General features: G+C 37.9%; 1 protein-coding gene and 1 long non-coding RNA gene across 3 annotated transcripts in view; one reads left to right on the top strand and one right to left on the bottom strand.

The window, feature by feature from the left end:
- The window catches only part of LOC105457680, a 12,338-nt gene extending 10,528 nt beyond the window's left edge, over positions 1-1,810 (top strand). Inside the window, exon 7 of the mRNA XM_011702502.1 lies at positions 1,445-1,810. Coding sequence (XP_011700804.1) covers positions 1,445-1,642 — 198 coding nt within the window. The 3' untranslated portion in view covers positions 1,643-1,810. The remainder of the gene's footprint in view (positions 1-1,444) is intronic.
- A 3,124-nt stretch (positions 1,811-4,934) lies between these two features.
- On the bottom strand, positions 4,935-14,230 carry LOC105457676. 2 transcript variants are annotated; one of them, XR_975433.1, is made up of 3 exons: positions 13,695-14,230; positions 10,952-11,399; positions 4,935-10,615 (listed from the first exon to the last, which is right to left on the bottom strand). It is a non-coding gene; the product is annotated as an uncharacterized LOC105457676 (long non-coding RNA). The 2 variants fall into 2 exon arrangements; XR_975432.1 differs by lacking the exon at positions 13,695-14,230 and having other exon boundaries at positions 10,952-13,640.
- Positions 14,231-15,783: the final 1,553 nt, after the last annotated feature.

Genomic DNA, 15,783 nt, shown 5'->3' with positions numbered 1-15,783 from the left:
AAAAAAGTCCTCTACCATTTTGCGATCTTCGCAATAGTTTTCGAGATATTAATATATAAAGCTCGTCAAATCTGAATGCGTGGCGAGATACCCCCGCCCGCCGCGGACCGCGGTCACCTCCCCCGCGCGCCTAGTTGCGGCGCGTGGTGGGGGTAACTAATTGTCTAGCGCACGGCAATGGATTACCCCCACCACGCGCCGCCCACTAGGCGCGCGGAGAAGGTGCCTGCGGTCCGCGGCGGGCGGGGGTATCTCGCCGCGCATTCAGATTCGACGAGCTTTATATATTAATATCTCGAAAACTATTGCGAAGATCGCAAAATGGTAGAGGACTTTTTTGTTCAGTTTTGTCCACACTACCTCCCTACAAGCGCTGTACCATTGAGTATGAGACACCCTGTATATATATACATATATACATAAACATATATGTATATATGTATGTGTACATAAATTGCCACAAGTTCGGGTCCACCTAAATAATTTCTGAATGGTAGAGGTATTGGATTGAAATTTACAGGGTTACCATTATGAAATCTATCATTTAACATTAAAAACGCCCACTTTAATCCTCCAGGGGAGGGGGGCAGGGAAAAGGGGTTGAAAATCTTAAATAGCATGTGGGGTCGAGTGAAGGCTTGTTCGAAAGGGCTTTTCGAGACGACAAGAACGCGAGATAGTCGTTGAGCGTCGTTCTCACCGTGGACCCTCACTGGAGCTAATTAATTAACACCAATGTTCAAATGAGCATATAACTCTACGAAAAAAAATCGTAGATCTCAACGACATATCTCGCGTTCTTCTCGTCTCGAAAAGCCCTTTCGAACAAGCCCTGACTCGAACCCACATGCTATTTAAGATTTTCAATCCTCTATCCCCGCTTCCCCCAGTCCCTGAAGGATAGTTTTCAATATTAAATGATAGATCTCGTGACGTCATTTGTAACTCTATAAATTTCAATCAAATATCGCTAACCATTCAAAAATTATTTAGATGGTCCCGAATTTTTGGCAGTCTTTGAACATATCTAATATATGTACATAATAGAGGTGTGCGAATAGTTCGAATTCGAATCGAATCGAATCGAATCATAATAGATTCGATTCGATTCGAATTCGAATCTGCAAGATTCGAAATCGAATAGTTCGAGAATTTCGAATCAACAATAGTTCGATTTCGAATCGATCGCTTAATGTAGCGTTAATTTGGGAAAATTTGATTCAGATTCTATTCGTATTCGAATTAAAGAGATTCGATTCGATTCGATTTCGAACATGTTATAAAAATTTGATTCGATTCGATTCGACCATGCAAAGGCTTGATTCGCACACCTCTAGTACATAATTTAAATTATATTATCAGAACTCTTATTATTCTACTATTTTTAAAAGTTTAAATAGAAGTTACTCAAGTATATTTGATAATTATTGTCCTATTTGTACAGCCCTTGACGCTTCTATCCTGGGGATGCAGATTGTCCATGTCTTATGTGAATCCCACGTTGGTGAAGAATTTCATACGCCATCGAGCTTGCCGCGGTCTAGAGAACAATGCTGACGACGGTCAATTCGAAGACGGTCTGCTGAGCCGATCAAGTATTGTGTCGGACAAAGTTGATTCCTCGCTTTGTCCTAATATGTAAACGAATGTACATGCATCTAGCTGTATTATCGTTGTTTTCTTATGTGAAATATTTATAGTCAACGTGAAATTTATTTATTTGTGATTTCAAAGTTACAGTGCTTGTTTCCCACATGGCTTATATAAATTGGATCTTAAGATATTTCAATAAATCGTACATGAGTACAAATAAGGTCTTTTTTTTACTACTGTGTCACTTTCTTTCATCGTGATGCATCTTGCGTTTGCAAAGGATTGAGGAGGGGGGGGGGGGAATACTGAGAGGACTCGGAAAAACTAAGCCGTTCCCTCCTTTCTTTTATTCCCCATATATTCATATATTCTTTACCCTTCGAAGATCATTAAATACATTGAACATCGTGTCGGTTTTTTTTTTAATTCTCCTTGCGGACCGCTTATCTACAGATGTATAGTAACTTCACTGCAGTGCTGGTTATAATCTTTATTCTTGCGATTATTTATCTCCGATGATATATAAAATTAGGGGTCAAGACGAGTGACACGCTACTGTTATTATCGGTAAATGCAAAATATGCTACCCGACTACTCAATTGTAAGTAGTTTTAACGTAAAAGAATATAATTGTACAGTGTGAACGCTTGACTTTTCTCCCTTCTTCTTTTTTTCACTTTTGCGGATGAGTGTGTACGTGTGTGTGTACGTGTGTGTGTGTGCGTGTGTGTACCTGTGTGTGTGTATGTGTGTGTGTGTGTGTGTGTGTGAATATCGAGAATCATTAATCTTACATCGTTGATGTTTCTTGAGTGCGGCACGAGTGCGGAAGCTGACGATTTGCGCCGGAAGGAGCGGAAGTCGCGTCTTGCCGAATTGGAACTTTTCTCGCATGAGGAAATACGGTCATACCGGACAGTCCAAATGTTTGTAAGATTAACACACCCTTACCGACTTAGCGCAAGATACCGTAATTCTTCAGACGTCTTTGTTCTTAGAACGGTCTAATTTTTCAAATTGTCTTTAATTTCCCCAATCTTTCGGACGCGTCCCACTACATCGTAACGTTTTCAAACTTCTTGAATGACCGAAAATCTTTTAGACGTCTTTTTTTTTTTTAAATGTCCCAATTCTTCAGACGCCTCACTTTTTTTAGGCAGTCCAAATTTTCAGATGTTTTCGGAAAGACATCTCTCTCAGATGTCTCTCGAACTCGCGTGGCATCGCGATGGATGTAACACCGCAGTCTCGAGGCCGAAAGTTGCCCCTCCTGGCACGATCCGTCGCTTCGCGAGTCTCGTTAGTCGAGAGAATAAACGCGTTTTTATTTTTACTTTTATTTTTTACTTATCGTGGTGCAATCCGGCGATTTCTAACTGCATTCGACACATCGGATTTCGCGAATAAATTTTCCCTTGCCATGTCCGAGAGTTATATCAGAGTGATACACACATGCACACTCCGAAATGATGAGAGCTCTAATGATGTAATAGTACCAGTTTTCATACAGCGAAAATTGTACACGCGCGAAAGCAATAAGCGAATTTTTTCATACGGCCAGTGAGGTGAAATATATTACAATTTTGCAGCGATGTTCTCGAAGGCAGTTGAATTACTTTGCCGGACGCACGGCTAGAGGCCTACTGCTACGCTCATAAAAGGATTTTTTCCTTTGTGCTTGATTATACGACGAAAGGGCACATTCACTTGATCACGTATTATCTCTACTGCAAAATTAATCGTCACTACATCCAAACAAAATGAAATATCCAAGAAATATCTGCGTCGCTTGATTTCACCAATATCGGAGTCTAGATGTAAATCAATTATTGTCCCTTTTTAAATCTAATGCTAGAAACAGACAGATAATTGCTTGAAATACGATTAAAATTAAAACCCATGTTGTACAAATCTTACTGTAAACTTAAAAAGATAAAAATGGTATTTGTAAATTTAAAAAATGTTTAATCTGAGTCATTATGTTAAGGAAAAATATATTTTTTAAATCAGAATAAATATGTAATTTAAGTAAAAATATTTACACATTTTATCAAATTATCAAATATTGGAAATTAAATATTATTTATAAAATGATAATTTAGACCGTTTTTTTTTAACCAAAAAGTTATGCAAAGATCGGTTGTTATTAGTAGTTTTGTACTTAATGAAATTAATTGCAGTTTCAATCAATTGATGAAACTTTGAAATTGATGAATTTGAAATATAACTGCCTATTATAACAATAACATATACTTTCTTCTTGCAGTTTAATACATTTCTCATGAAACTTTTAATCGAAGCTTAAAAATTTACACATGCTTTTCAATTAACATTTTAATTTTCATTTTTACTATTATGTTTCTTTAATTCTAATTGTTACTTTCTTCAATTGTTCTAACAATAAGTTACATATTTTTCTATTTTCTATTTTCGCAATAATTGTGCAAAACTCATGACGTTTACAGCATGTCCACTCGCGGATCAAACATTTCTAGTTTCTCGAATATTTCTTGGATATTCTCATTGTCTGAATGTTGGCCTCACTCTCTTCAATTCGTAAGATTTAACCCTTTAAGCTTAACCCTTCCTGATTGTAAAGCCGGAAGGGAAGGCTCCTTCGGAGCCGACGAGATGGAGTCCTTTCACCTCGCTCGTCCCCGAACGAACAAATTACATAAGACCGGATGTCTTAAGGGCGGGTCTCTTAAAATTATTGCCGTCTTTGTACAGTGTCAATGATAATGATGATGATGATGATGGTGGTGATAATTATAATAGTAGTAATAGTAATAATAATTAATCATTTGTCAGAAACAAGAACGCAAGATGCCAGATTCATATTGACGCGTCTGCTGTCTTTTTTTTAATGCTCTTTTTGATGAGACTTTTCATTTTAGCATTTAAAATTTCTTATACGCGAAGAAAAAATCTTACACAGCGCGCTCGCGAGACGTCGGATATACGTATAGGCAGAAAAAACACCGTTGACCTTAGAGTTCCTCTTTTCTGTAAGTATTCCTGTTAATATTAGTATGCTTCTTTTTATTAGTTTTATCGTTTTACGAATCTCATCTATAAGAAATACCTACAATAAAAAGTATCCATTATCTCTGTTGCTCCTGCATTTGCTACAATTTAGTTTCTGTCTTTTTTTACCTTTTTTATATTTTTTAGTTTAACGTATTTCTCTCTCTCTCTCTCTCTCTCTCTCTCTCTCTCTCCCTCATTCATTTTCTCTCGTGCACACATTTTTTTTTCTTTCTTTCTTTCTCTCTTACACACACGTTTCCTTTCACTCCTAATATTTTTTATCGATTTCAATAAATTAAATTTATTAATAATCTCACTTTGCCACGCTGCAATACGCGCGTGCCTCTTTATTTTTTATTCTAAACCGTTTACGATTCTTTTCTCTTGTCGTTTGACGTCGCATCATCTCTCTCTCTCTCTCTCTCTCTCTCCCCACTCTCTTGCTTTTCCCCTTTTCTCTTTTTTTCCTTAAGCCTCTCACGAAATTACAATTTACACTTGAAATTGGAATTGACACTCATAAGGTTATTGAAGTAGCCTCTCGTATTTAATAATTGCACCAACGTGACATCGATCCACATATTCACGGACACCAGATCGATCCCTTCCTGTCCACATTCATGTATTACTCATTTTTCTTCTTTCTCTTCTTCCTCTTCTGCGTGTATTATATCTATATGTCCGGAAATGGATCACGCATTCAAAAATCCCTATGTATTGTGTATCCGCTGCACAATCTTTCCTTTCTATCCTATTCTACGTATAAATGCAATGAAGTAGCGTATTTAATACTAATATTAAACAATGTCCGTTCTTCTCTCTCTCTCTCTCTCTCTCTCTCTCTCTCTCTCTTTCTCTCTCTTTATTCGAACTCTCGCAGTATGTATATGTACTTCGGCTAATCGCGACGAATAAATATAATTCGAGAACACGGAAATTGTGTGACTGTTAATTTAATGTTTATGTTTCTCATAGTTCGTCCCTCTCGACACGTTTGCTGTGCTTTAAATTGCTGCGATGTCTTATTACATCTGTGTCCGGTACAAAAAAAATGGACACTCTCAAAGGAAGACGTGTCAGCTTCCCGTAATTTATTACCTAATGATCGCGAGATGCTCGCAAGGGAAAAACGCTGATCGCGACGTTGAAACCTGACGTTCACCAATACACCTGATCCTAACTAAGCGAAAAAGAAAGATGCTTTCTTGCGTTTTTCTTAACCGTACTGACGGCGACGACGAAGTCGCGAGCGTGAAGAGGATTCCGCGTAGGAAATGAGCGAGATCGAAAGCGATAAAAGATTATACAGATTAAAAACAACGCGATTAGACATCCGAATGGCCATCCTTAGCCTGGCAGGGGCGGGAGGGGGAGGACTGAAATGGATGAAAACGGAGAATGAACGTCAAGATAATCGATTGACAGTTAACGAGGAGACACGACATTCTTTAAATCTTTTTAGGCCAGATTCGTTTAACGTACAATCAGCTGTTGTCAGCGCCGACAACGGCTTACTCTTATAGAATACTCTCTCCCTCTTTTTTTTTTTTCTTAACTAGCATAATAAATTGACGACGATAGGTGTTTTTCTTCCTCTCAATTCCTATCACGAAGAGTTCGCTATAAAGCTAAAGAATACGAGATCCGAGGCTGCGTTATGGATTTCTCTGCGAGAGCGGACACGTCGAATTAGTCCGGACAGGCTCGTCACGACAATAATCCGTTACCGGAAATCGGTTGATTGATTGATTCGAGAAATAAGGCGATTGCACGTGAACAAGACTGCGCGAAAAGATCGATGCAGATGTTAAAACAGCGAAGAGAAGGAAAAACTGATTGCGTTTGCCTTGTAAGGCACTACGCAACAATACACGTTCAGTTAGGCGACTCGATATGGGCGACTCGGGGGAATAGAATAACGTGGCCGAAAGAGAAGAAGACATGTATGGCTTTCGCGTCCGCGATGCGATTCTCTCGTTCTTCTCTATCCTTTCTTTTCGGCCGAAAGAGGCTTCCTCTTCTCTCTCTTTTAACTAACGCAAAGCGCTTCTCGACGACACGGACGAAGCGTCCTCTCTTCAATGAAATCCACTTATCAGCCAGATAATATAAGTATCAGAGAGTAGTGTACCTATCGACGGTCGCAGTAACTCATGACAGAGGGATTACGCAATTAGATCTTAGCCATCTTAATCGTAACTGGATTATAATTAGATATTAGATCGTAATGCTTGTTCTACTTAGACTAACAATTATTATGCTTTCTGTACAATGCAAGGTGTGATCTTAATATCTTCTCTTATAATCATCGTTATTATTATTATTATTATTATTATTTACTTATTACAGCATAACGTGCATCGCACAAATCGTTCACCGTTTATATCATTTTTCTTCCTTTTCGCCCTTCCTCTCGTTTAAACATTAATCCATAATCTTCTGTAGAATGTATGCACCTCAACGTTCGTAATAATTATAATATACTCAACAAAAAGTATTAACATTATTAACGTCGCCAGCACTCTGCCTGATACATTAATCTGTCGAGGAGCAATATATAGGCGCTGCCAATAATAATAATTGTTGTTATTAATAGTATTCTTCTTTCTCCTCGGTCATGACACACCTCTCTCTCTCTCTCTCTCTCTCTCTATCTACCTATCTATTTATATATAGATTTATATATTTTTTTAAATATGTATATGTATACATATCCGTGTACATACAATGTCGCTCATTCTTTCTCAATCCACCGATGAGATTATCCTTTAATTTTTTTTTTCCATAACACCTATAATTATATTATTGCTGCAGCTTAATGGCTCCTTTTCTCCGCTTCTCACGTATGCGCACACATACACACGTAACACACACACACACACACACACACACACACACACACTCGCGCATTCTCACTCTCACGCAATGGCTCTTGCTTACTGCACTTTACACTTATTTATGCCCTCTCTTATTACTTCGTCCATGTTGGGGTTAATCGTTTCGAAGATGATGCACCTCCCGCACTGATAGATTTCGGAAACCCACGATATAATTTGACAAGGGAAAACTCGTGAGAAAATTTCGTGCGCAGGAAAATTTATAATTTGAAAGTTATAATCATTTCGTATATATATATACACGCTCTATATGCTAATCTTGAGAGACGACGAAAGGTGACTCGCGTTATTTATAGAGGCGATGTGCGCGACATGATGGCTTCGGGATCTATGCGCTACACATTGTAAAGAAAAATTATTAAAAAAAAAAATACTATAAAAGTAACGAATATGTGAGTTTGCCAATCTCTATCAAGTGCAGATATAAACTCAAAAAATCGAATTGATCGTTCGCGCGACGTATTTTCCAAGACTAGTGAGATACAAAGAAGTTATACTTTTTCAAACAACAGTGCGCAAGGAGAGGATTACTTTTGCCCGAGGGTCCGCGAGATTACAGAAGATACGCGTAGTCGTTGTTGTACCCAATACCTAATGGTGCGTATCGTGCAACACGAAATCAGAAACTTCAAGCTTTTCGACTCGACAAAAGAAAAATAATATCGGCCAAATTAATCATCCAGAGGCAAAAAAAAAATCGAATCTGTTTACATGTCTCGCGTATATATCGTACAATTAAGTCTATTCTAACGTCTGTAACGTGCCTGAGCATTACGTGTCGTCGCCTCTGCCGGCCACATTCTGAAACGACGTTTCGCATCTTATACGCCTATAAAAAAGACACGATCGCTTCGTCTACACCTCGCTATATCGCGATAATGATATCGCGCTAATTACAGCTAAATAGAAATACTGGAAGAATTGATTGTTTCTCTCACTGAACACCTATTGGTCGAAACGTCTTTTCGAGTGAGCTGTCGTTAGAGCAAACAAGATACACGGTAAAGGGTGCAAGACACCCTTTTACCGATTAAAATACCCGTTATAAAAATCACATTGCTCACGTTAATGTTCTTTAATCGCCGTAAATTAAACGAGCACTCTCTGAGGGCTTGGTGTCAATTGTATCAATTAGTATTGGTTAACTAACAGCGAGTAATACGAAGGGGAATGCTTGCGTTGAAGCACACCGTGCTCCTAACCGTAAACTATTAAATGCCTTGCTGTCTTTTATGCGTAGGAAAAAAGAGGAGTTTTGGTAAAGCCCGTGGTTAGCCAACACTTGATGCACAATTTACCCTGAGTTACGCTCTACTTCTCCAATTTTTTTTTTTTACACGATTCGTAATTCGACATACCGTTTTCCGCGAAGAAGAAACATTCCCTAGCTGATTCCATCATGATCATCCTGATACAGAGAGGTGTAGTGTTAGAGATGTCCAAAAAGGTTTTTATACTCAGAACTGGCGTGTGATATGTATAGCCGAGGGTTAAACCGCTGATTGAGGTAGTAGAACTTTGCGAGTATATACTTAGCTGTTAATTCTCTTCTCCACTCAGATAGCAGTATCCGTTGAATTTTTGGTAAACACCAGTCAATCGCTAACTCTATTTTAGCTCTTTTTTTTTCGATCTCTTTACAAGAAAGCTTCGCGAAACTTCGTTGACAACTTTGAAGTCTTCGCACAAGGTGTACCGTATAGAAATCGCTAGAAATTATCATGAATAATTACTAATACCAATTAGCACGCTATTTATCTAGTAATATACCGTCGTGGGATGATTTAATAGTTACGAACTATCTGGACGATGCAAATTTGGCGTACAAATTTTTTGTCAGCGGTTTATCTCTCTCTCTCTCTCGCGTATATAAGCGGACACAGATTCGGGTCAAACGGGCGAGAGGCGTTTTCAGAATGTGACTCCGGAGTGACTTGTCCGAGATTCTCGGTGTGCAAAAATCACAGTCAAAGAAGGTAACACTTTTTTTCGAGCGGCATCTCGTGCGTCGTCGCACGTTACTTTCGCGACGACGAAGAATAAGAAGGAAAGCGATAGCCGCGAGCCGTTCATCGTCTTCGCGTTTAGCAGCACCATTAGGTGTCGGGCTCGGGTCGCAACGGGAACATTATCGAAGATTCATGCGTTGTGTGAACCGCCGTTTTCGACATGCAACGCGTAATAATGTCTCACAATGAGATGTCTCGTGGTACTTCGACAAGGACATTCGTGCGCACGCTGGAGAAAGAGACGGGGAGGGGGTAGGGGGGGGGCAGGGAACACCGGCAGTGTCCTCGTGTCAATAGTCGTCCTGTCGACGATATGTCAGAGCGTCGATCGGGGATGTCGCTTGACCGACGATGCGTACGTATCTCCGATCGATCCAGTTCCAGTTGCGTTCTATAGAGAACGTATCTCAATTTTTTTTCGGTCTGTTCCGTTCGCGAGGCCTCCCGTCTGTTATCTTGTGCTGTGTGATTCATATGAGAAGAGGGAACAAGCGGAGGGATGTGAGAAGGAGAGGGAAAGAAACCATGAGAGGAAGAGAGCTTTGCAGCTCTTAAGCTTCGGCGTGACGAGCGGAGTGAGCAAAGGCCAACGAGGAGAGTACCGATTTGGAATTGACTGTTGCACGATGAATCGAGTCGGAAAATTATCCAATTGATACTCAAACAGAAAAACGAAAGATGTTTCCTTTTTCCTCTTTTCATACTTTTTTTTTTACCAAACGCGAATAGCGCGCTAGCTATCAGAGGAGACTTTCGAGACGAAGATGACGCAAACGCAACGATGATGATGATAATGACGACGACGACGACGACGACGACGACAACGACGACAAACAACGGCGATGAGTCTTTATCTTTTTGGTTTCTTCATGTCGAACTGGAGAACGTGCATAATAGAAGGCTCTAGCGATGATGGGTGTTAGAAGATAGAAGATAGAAGTACGCCGATGATGGAATCTTCGACAATGACGATCTCCTTCCGTTCGATGGCGATCAGCTTCACGTATCGAAGCGATACGAGTGAATGCTGATGCTGCCGGCGGTTCAGAATTAGGTACACGATGCTGTTGATGTCTTTGGACTTTTCTGAACAAAAAAAAAACAATCGTCGTACAACAGCAGAACAATTGCCGACATAGAAATCGTATAGATTCAACACTAGACTGACAATGTGTCTCATCAACTTAGTACTTATTATAGCAAATAAATTTGTCACTTGAAAATGCCATAAAAAGGTGAAATTTAACAACTTCTAAAAATTAATATGTCGTTATACATTATTCTAACTCGCGTAGCAATCAAATTACAATTACTGTTAGGCGTCAACAAATCTAGTACAGTTCTTATCGCTATCTGAACATTCCCAATACGATAAAATGTCAAAATGTCACGCAGGACATATATTACGCGTTTGGTACGTACCTGATTTTGGCGTTCACAATCCGAAGTATCCACCGATGGTGGTAGCGATGACAACGCCCAATACGGCGAGGCAAATCATGATCATGATCTTCTTCTGCACTCAGCATTAACAGAGATCGATAAAAATTTAATATAATTTATTACAAAGCTTTGTCTCTCACTCTCTCTCTCTCTCTCTTTCTCTCCTGACTCTCTCCCCTCTATCCTCATCTATATATTTCGCCCTTTCTCCCTCTCTCTCTCTCTCTCTGTCTTTCTCTCATTCCATCTACCTCTCGCATTCTGTCTCTCAAACTCGATACCTTGCTTGTGTGCTCTCGATACCTCTGTCCATTATTATTGCGCTACACATTACAATTGTTTACTTATTGATCTACCGTGTCGTAGAGCACCTGAAAGAAATTGGATCTTGCTCGTTGCCGATTTGGGCGACGTACGTTGCAGTGGCCTGCGTAAAAAATGATGCATCAGTATGTAATTGTAATGCAAATCCAGCAGAAATGGCAAAACAAACACTGACTTTCGCAACATACAAATTTCCGATTTTTAAATTGAATTATATGTCAACGGTTGTAAGGATATGAATTCTAATAAATAAGTAGTTTTGATGATATTTTTTAATGTTAATAATCTTATCTTTAATACATAGAGGAAGGGAGGATTAGTCCGGACGAAAATCATTATTTTATTTTTTTTTCAGTTAGAAGACGTAGAGAGATCAATTTTGGGGAGGTCATAAATTTAATAAAATTTTACATTATTTCCCTGCCTAATAATTATATTTCTCTTCGCTATTTATGTACTAATTACTAAAAAAAAATATTTTTAAAAATATCACGTTTTTGTCCGAACTAACCCTATAAGGATTTAGTACGGACATAATAAAAACTGAGCATTCTTTTGCATCAATGGAAACATTCGTTCATCATTGCTTGCATGGCACGAACAATGTTAGCTTTCAATGGAGGATCTTCCGCTTCTTTTTATTCTTTCCATCAAAATTAAAATTTGAATTATAAATAATTACCATTTTGTTTAATTAAATGTTTAATTTTATAAAAATATTGAGCAAATGTGTGCGTTTGAACATTAAACTAACTTCACGTCTTAAATTAGACACTGTCCGAATAGCCCCATGTGCTTTGTGCAAACTAATTCATACTTACATGATTTTTTAAAGTTATCGATTCTCACAAAATTCAATAAGCAATATAATATTAAAAATTGTTTAACTAATATTAACGTTTAAATACCTTTTAATATGCCATTCTAATACTTATTTGCGAGATCGATTTGAGAGTTGATTGTTTCAATAACTTTTTCATGCTATGCAAAAGTGTTTTTGCAAAAAGTGACCTTGCAAAAGTGATCTTGCAAAAGTGATCGTATCTTACTTGCCTTTTCATCGAACTTGTCACAATTACGTATCAACATCTATCTACTATGCACAGCTAACGTTATTCCGATTATAATTGTTCAAAATAATAAAAAATAATCGATTAATCCGAATTATTCGCGTCTGAAATAATCCCCTCTTTCCCTACATATACAGGATGTCTCAAATATTTCATCTCCATCATCTACAGATTCTTTAACTAATTAATTCAATCCTAAGAGAAAATCTAGCTTTTGACATTTAACTACGTAAATTAATATTATTTATTAAGCATAAATGGACTTTGGGAAAAATTTGTTGACTCGTCATGAAAGAAGGGAAACTTAAGGGAATCCTAAAGTGAAGACTAAACTTCACGATAAAACATTTTTAATTTCAAACTAAAAACATTGGTAATAGTGATAGACCTTTAATTCAATTTCTTATCGTTCTATCTCACTCAAAACGCGTACAACTATCCTTTTATCTATCATACTGAAGCGCCATCTATTGCAACATCTGTTATTAGACATAATTGATGCTTTGCTATCATTTTGTATTTTAGCTAACTATACGCGTACGCAAAAAACGTAGATCCCATTTTTTAAATAGGCTTTCAATCGTAAATTCAGGAGCACAAAATTGTTTATGCCAGTAATCCGAAGGGTGCGATGGATCGCATTTTGCACATTCGAGCCGTATAACTTTTATAAAGTGGAAATGTTGACTCAATATCTTGCTTGTGTGCTCTCGATACCTCATTATTACTACGGTACACATTACAATTGTTTACTTATTGATTATAAAGTGGAAATGTTGACGTGTCAGATGACAGCATACGGGTCGAAAGCAACACACATAAAGGTAATTTTTAAAATTTTTTATATCGATTTTCTTGTCATTCAGCGCACCCTCACTTTTTGTCCGTATTTTAATTGTGCAAAAGGATTTTTCATTCTGCGCAGTCAATTCAAAATGGGACTCTACGCTACACTGTATCGATAATTTTATCCAGTTTAGGATCCCCTTAATGTTCTTGACTAAGAAAAAAATGGCTTCAAAATTTTTATGTAGCTTCAACTGATTGAAAAATTCAGAGAGGATAAAAATCTGGATAAAAAAATACAAGAAATCTGGAACATCTCGTGCACAAAAGAAAGAAATGTAATCGATCATAGAATAAATACTATTCTATTTGTATTTAAAACGTAAAAATATTTTTCCCGGGCACTATCAATAGTGGAAAAATCTCAAAGTCCTTTCGTTTACCTTTAATAAGCACAGAAATACGAACGGAATAAGACAAGAATAAAAAAAAAAAAAGATCGAGAGATCAGCATCAATAGCGGGAAAAGCGGGAATACAGACCTTCATTAATCGATACTGTTAACATTTCATTTTCTTCAGGGTTTCCTCTTGCTCCCGTGCAGCTTCAACGGTGCATTCTCAACTCGGTTGTGCCTCCTAATTTATCTTTCATCCCACTTTCCTCTCTTCCTTTCTTCGTGGCAAGCATACTCCGCCAAGGAAATTTACACCTAGGTTTATCCACCGTGAATAGGATCCTCACGGAGCGATCGGACGCGCTGCTGTTGCTTTTTCTCTTGTATAAAACGCGCGACGCGAATTTCTATTTATCTTCGCGATTCTATTATCATTCGTACGATCAGCGCTAATTATTATTATATCTGATTTTACTTGTAAACCTGGTTTGTCACTAGCAAAACAATTTCCTTTTCGTCTCCTTCTCCGCGAGGCGGCAAGTACAGTAAAGATGACAGAGAAAAAAAAAAGGCGACGTGCCGTGAACGATGCCGCGGTTCCTCTAGTAACAGTTTCATTTTTCCTTCTTTTTTTTTACGCTGAATATACTTGAAGAGAAGAAAAATTTTACTACGCTAATCGGCATTAATGATTAATATTGTTGCTCTCTTTTTCTCGTTATCTCGTCATTATTATTATTATCATTATTATTATTATATTATTATTATTGTTATCTGCTCTATACAAATTGCGATTATTTACATGTACAATGCGGGCGCCGTACCGCGTCGCGCGGTCTGCATTGCGACGACGGTGATTATTAGAGTTCGAACGATCGATACCTGCTCATCGGAGCATGTGTACGTATCGCGAGATACGTCGTCACGCGGATTAACGTCCCGACCGAGCAGAAGTAAGCTCGCGTAAGCCCAGACACGGCAGACTTAAAGGTACACGGCACGAGAAAGGTGGCGACCGTCTCTCCGTCTCGCATTTCGTGCAGGAACATTTCGATCAATTCTGGGACAAATCCGAAGGTATGTCCTCGACAAGCTCCAACTCGCGCCGCCGCCGCGCCGGTACAGCTTGCCGCCGCGCCAGTTCAGATTGCCTTCTCTATTATCTAGTAGAGTATAGGCCTGTCCAATATTTTGCCCGCGAGCTAAACGCGAACATCCCTCCATCTTAAGCGAGACAAAAAAAAAATAAGAAAAACTAAGATGGACGTTAAGAGTTAGTCTGCCAATCTGCAGATCCGCCAATGGGTAGAGTTTTAGCGATTTTTTTATTTTTTATTTTTGCTCTGTATTTCGCTCAAAGAGACGATGAAGAGGATAAGAAAATTTTCTCGAGAGCAAAATGTTAAACAAGTCTGATTTAAAAAGTATTGCTGACTTCATGATATCAAGCGAATCTGCGGCGACAACAAACGATTCGCGCCAATATCAAACATCGATCATCGACAAGAACGAAGATTGATAATGCGAAATCGAATATCTTCAGCGCTCGTTGTCGCTGCGTTTCAAAGATGTTCGTCTTTGATGACGCGAGCTTTAAATTATATATTATATTTTAATATATAATGCATAATATTATATACACGTATATATTATATATTATAACATATTAATAATATATTACATATTGTATTTTTTTTAGCAATTAAGAAATCTCCATATAAAAGTGATTTTTTAGGAAAAATTTAACGAATAAATTATGTGAGCAAGGAGAAAATTTTTTAAATTAAACTTAAGAAGATTCTAAAATCGTTTATTTTATCTAATACGATTATTTTTAAAACAAGTATTTTTTCTAACTGCTTTTACAGATTTTGAAAGTCCTTTTCATAATTAAAGTACAAAGGACAGTTCAAATTGTTTGACTTTATGCCGAAAACGAAAAAAAGTTGGAAAATTTTGTTATTAGCTCGTAATTCTTGCGTCGACTAGTAACAACATTTGCTTTATATAAAAGTTTATATTTTGTATATGTTTAAAACAATCTTGGTTTAGACTAGAGGTGTGCGAATAGTTCAAATTCGAATCGAATCGAATCACAGTAGATTCGATTCGAATTCGTTTTCGAATCTGTAAGATTCGAAATCGAATAGTTCGAGAATTTCGAATCAATCGCCTATTTTATTTGATTCATTTTCTCCCGCGCGACCAATTATTCTTATTTAATAAATAAGTAT

Source organism: Wasmannia auropunctata, unplaced genomic scaffold (genome assembly GCF_000956235.1).
Source record: "Wasmannia auropunctata unplaced genomic scaffold, wasmannia.A_1.0 LD336103.1, whole genome shotgun sequence".
NCBI classification, from domain to species: Eukaryota; Metazoa; Arthropoda; class Insecta; order Hymenoptera; family Formicidae; genus Wasmannia; species Wasmannia auropunctata.
The sequence above is the reverse complement of the archived record's forward strand: the minus strand, read 5'-3'. Positions and strand labels throughout refer to the sequence as shown.